Source organism: Pistacia vera, unplaced genomic scaffold (assembly GCF_008641045.1).
Source record: "Pistacia vera cultivar Batoury unplaced genomic scaffold, PisVer_v2 Contig251, whole genome shotgun sequence".
In the NCBI taxonomy this organism is placed as follows: Eukaryota; Viridiplantae; Streptophyta; class Magnoliopsida; order Sapindales; family Anacardiaceae; genus Pistacia; species Pistacia vera.
Genome location: NW_022196059.1, coordinates 235,004 through 237,842, shown reverse-complemented (window position 1 = coordinate 237,842; position 2,839 = coordinate 235,004). Strand labels below are relative to the sequence as shown.

Here is a 2,839-nt window from a genome sequence, read left to right as displayed (position 1 = left end):
TTAGTCACTCCAAGCACCTGATCAGAATCCCAGATCTCTCATTGTCCCAAATCTTCAGAGCTTGATTCTAGAAGGTTGTTTACGTTTGGTTGAGGTTCCGTCATCCATTCAATATATATCTTGAGAAGCTAGTTATGCTAAATCTTCAAGATTGCGAAAATCTTACGAGGGAAACATCAACATTCAATCAAAATTTCTTGAAGATGTTATTCTCTCAAGATGGCTCCAAAGATCTCCTCTAGAATGGAAAGAATACGTTTTCATGGAACTGTAATCCAAGAAATACCCTTCATTGAGTCTCCATCAAGACTACTCGTATTGGATCTTAAAAATTGTTATAGGCTTGTGAGTCTTCCGAGCACCATATTTAAGTTGATGTCTCTTACAGTTCTTTATCTATCAGGTTGTTCAAAACTTACTAAATTGCCTGACAGCTTGGGAAGTTTAGAAGGTTTGATGGAAATCAAAGCTAATGATATTGCCATTAAAGAAGTACCATCATCAGTAGTAAAGTTGATAAAACTTCATAGTTTATCCTTACGGCGATGTAAGGGTCAAGAGCCGGTGGGTTTGAGATTACCAGCAATTTTATCTGGCTTGGGCTCTCTGTCGATTTTCGATGTATCTGATTGTGAAATCATCAAGTTGCCAAACAATTTAGGCATATTATCCAGTCTATATCCATTAAATCTAAGTGGAAACAATTTTGAGAGCATCCCAACAACTACAAGTATCAAGAAACTTTCGAAATTGGAATTTTTGGATGTAAGCTTTCGCGAGAAGCTTAAATCTCTACCAGAGCTACTACAGGTTCCACATGTCAGAGCGCAGAATTCCAAATCATTGAAGGCATTATCAGATTTATCATTTATATCGTCAGTTCCTTTATACCTTGAAAGTACATAATGCCAAACCCTACAATCTTAGTTCAGATCATGTATTCGTAGGTTACAATTTCCTTCGAGATGAACCATTCGGAAACAAACCCACTCAAACAAAAATCTACAGTAACACTGGATAATAACACTTTTTCTTGAAGTGTTATTNAAAAAAAAAAAAAAATATATATATATATATATATATATGCTCAAGTAACGATTCTCTTTGTACAGAAATATACTCAGCAGCGAGCTGCTATGTGTTTCCCTGGAGACAGAATTCCATTATGTTTTAAATTTCAAATGGGATCTTCTGTAACTTTCAATCTACCACACGATCGGAAGATCAGAAGCTCGATAAGCTTTGTTATGTGTATTGTTGTAACATTTCGAGAGCAACATTTTGTTCACAATAATCTACATGGAACAAATATGTTTCTGATTCGTCGCAAGTGCATCAAGAAAGACAGCGATGGTGTGATGAGGCTATGTGCGAGCAGTCTATGTATCCCTTGAAAGTATATAATGCCAGACCCTACAATCTTAGTTCAGATCATGTATTCGTAGGTTACAATTTCCTTCGAGATGAACCATTCGGAAACAAACCTAATATAATAAAAATGGCTTACGCTAACCGTACTAGATAATATCACTTGTTCTTAAAGTGTTACTGTAGACTATCTATAATAACACTTTGATATTAAAATATTATAATAACAATTTTTATATCTAATACTTTAAGTTTTAATAACACATTTTATATCAATAATAACTTTCTTTTTGAAAATGTTATTAATATATATCAATAATAGTATTTTTAAAGTGTTACAAAAGACCTTATAATATAATAGTTTTTTATAATGTTATTATATAATCAAAATATATTAACATTTTAAAATTGTTATCATAAACTCAATTATTGACTGGGAAAGAAAATATTATTCCCGCCAACATGAAATGAGATTGATTTTGTCTCATTTTTATTGTTTAGGGGTCAAAAATCATTATTTGGGGTTTACTTTGTCACTTTTCATTCATGTAGGGGCCAAACTGATTTTTTTTTTACAAATAGTATAAAAGGAAGATGGAAGGTTGTGCAAAGCCAAAAACGTCTACCCATCTTCATCCATTTTCCGGCGATCGTCCAACTTCCACCTCCACCAACCATTTTCCTTCTCCAATGGTCAGCTATCACCACCTAAGACCTTCTTGGATTTTGTCGACCGTTCAGCTTCCTTCATCCACGACCGTTCATCTTCCTGACAACTTTTCTCTATTTTTTAGAGACTTCTAGACATCCTAAGGGCCGGTCCATACTTCCTAAGGTCAGATCCACCTTCCGCAAGCTTGGTTGACTTTAAATCTCGCCGGAAAAAGCCATTTCATTGTCATAACTCTTCACCTTTCCAGCATGATTTTGCTCACTTTTTGGTGTCTTTTCGTCTCCCAATCACATATTTGGACTCCTTTTGATTTGATCTACCTCTCACGAAGTTTTGGAACATTTTCGTCATCGTCATCGTCGCCACCGCTCTCGCTAACAATCATTCAACTTCAATGTCCATTGGTCTTCTTTCCACCACGAATCAGTCCATCTTGCTGCCGGTTACTCATTTCCACCATAATCAGCTCCATTTCATCGTCATAGAGTAGGAATTTAATTTTTTTCAAATATATGTTTACATCAAATTGTTACGTTAACTCTAGGATTAATATATAGAGCAGAGTGATGACCTTATATGGTCCAGAAATTTAACATCTTTTAGGATAAATAGCATGTGCGATTGGTAGTCAAGTTTCATGTTTATAGTTTGTTGTATGAACCTTAATTTGGTAATTTGCTTAGAATTAACTTATGTTCTGATTGAGAAGCCTAGATTGATGTTGTGTGTTTGTTTGGCGGCACATGAGAAAAAACAATTGCATTTAAGATAAGGAAAAGATATTTTTTTTTTTATTAG

The 2,839-nt window shown here is 34.5% G+C and overlaps 1 protein-coding gene across 1 annotated transcript; it reads left to right on the top strand.

Annotated features, from left to right (window-relative positions):
- Positions 1–219: 219 nt before the first annotated feature.
- On the top strand, positions 220–906 carry LOC116132411 (TMV resistance protein N-like). The gene has a single exon (XM_031418061.1). It carries the CDS (start codon positions 220–222, stop codon positions 904–906), a length of 687 nt encoding a protein of 228 aa, XP_031273921.1.
- The last annotated feature ends 1,933 nt before the right edge of the window (positions 907–2,839 follow it).

Bases quoted from the DNA above. Each gene is read 5' to 3' on its own strand.
- LOC116132411 (XM_031418061.1), top strand. From the start codon at position 220: ATGGCTCCAAAGATCTCCTCTAGAATGGAAAGAATACGTTTTCATGGA.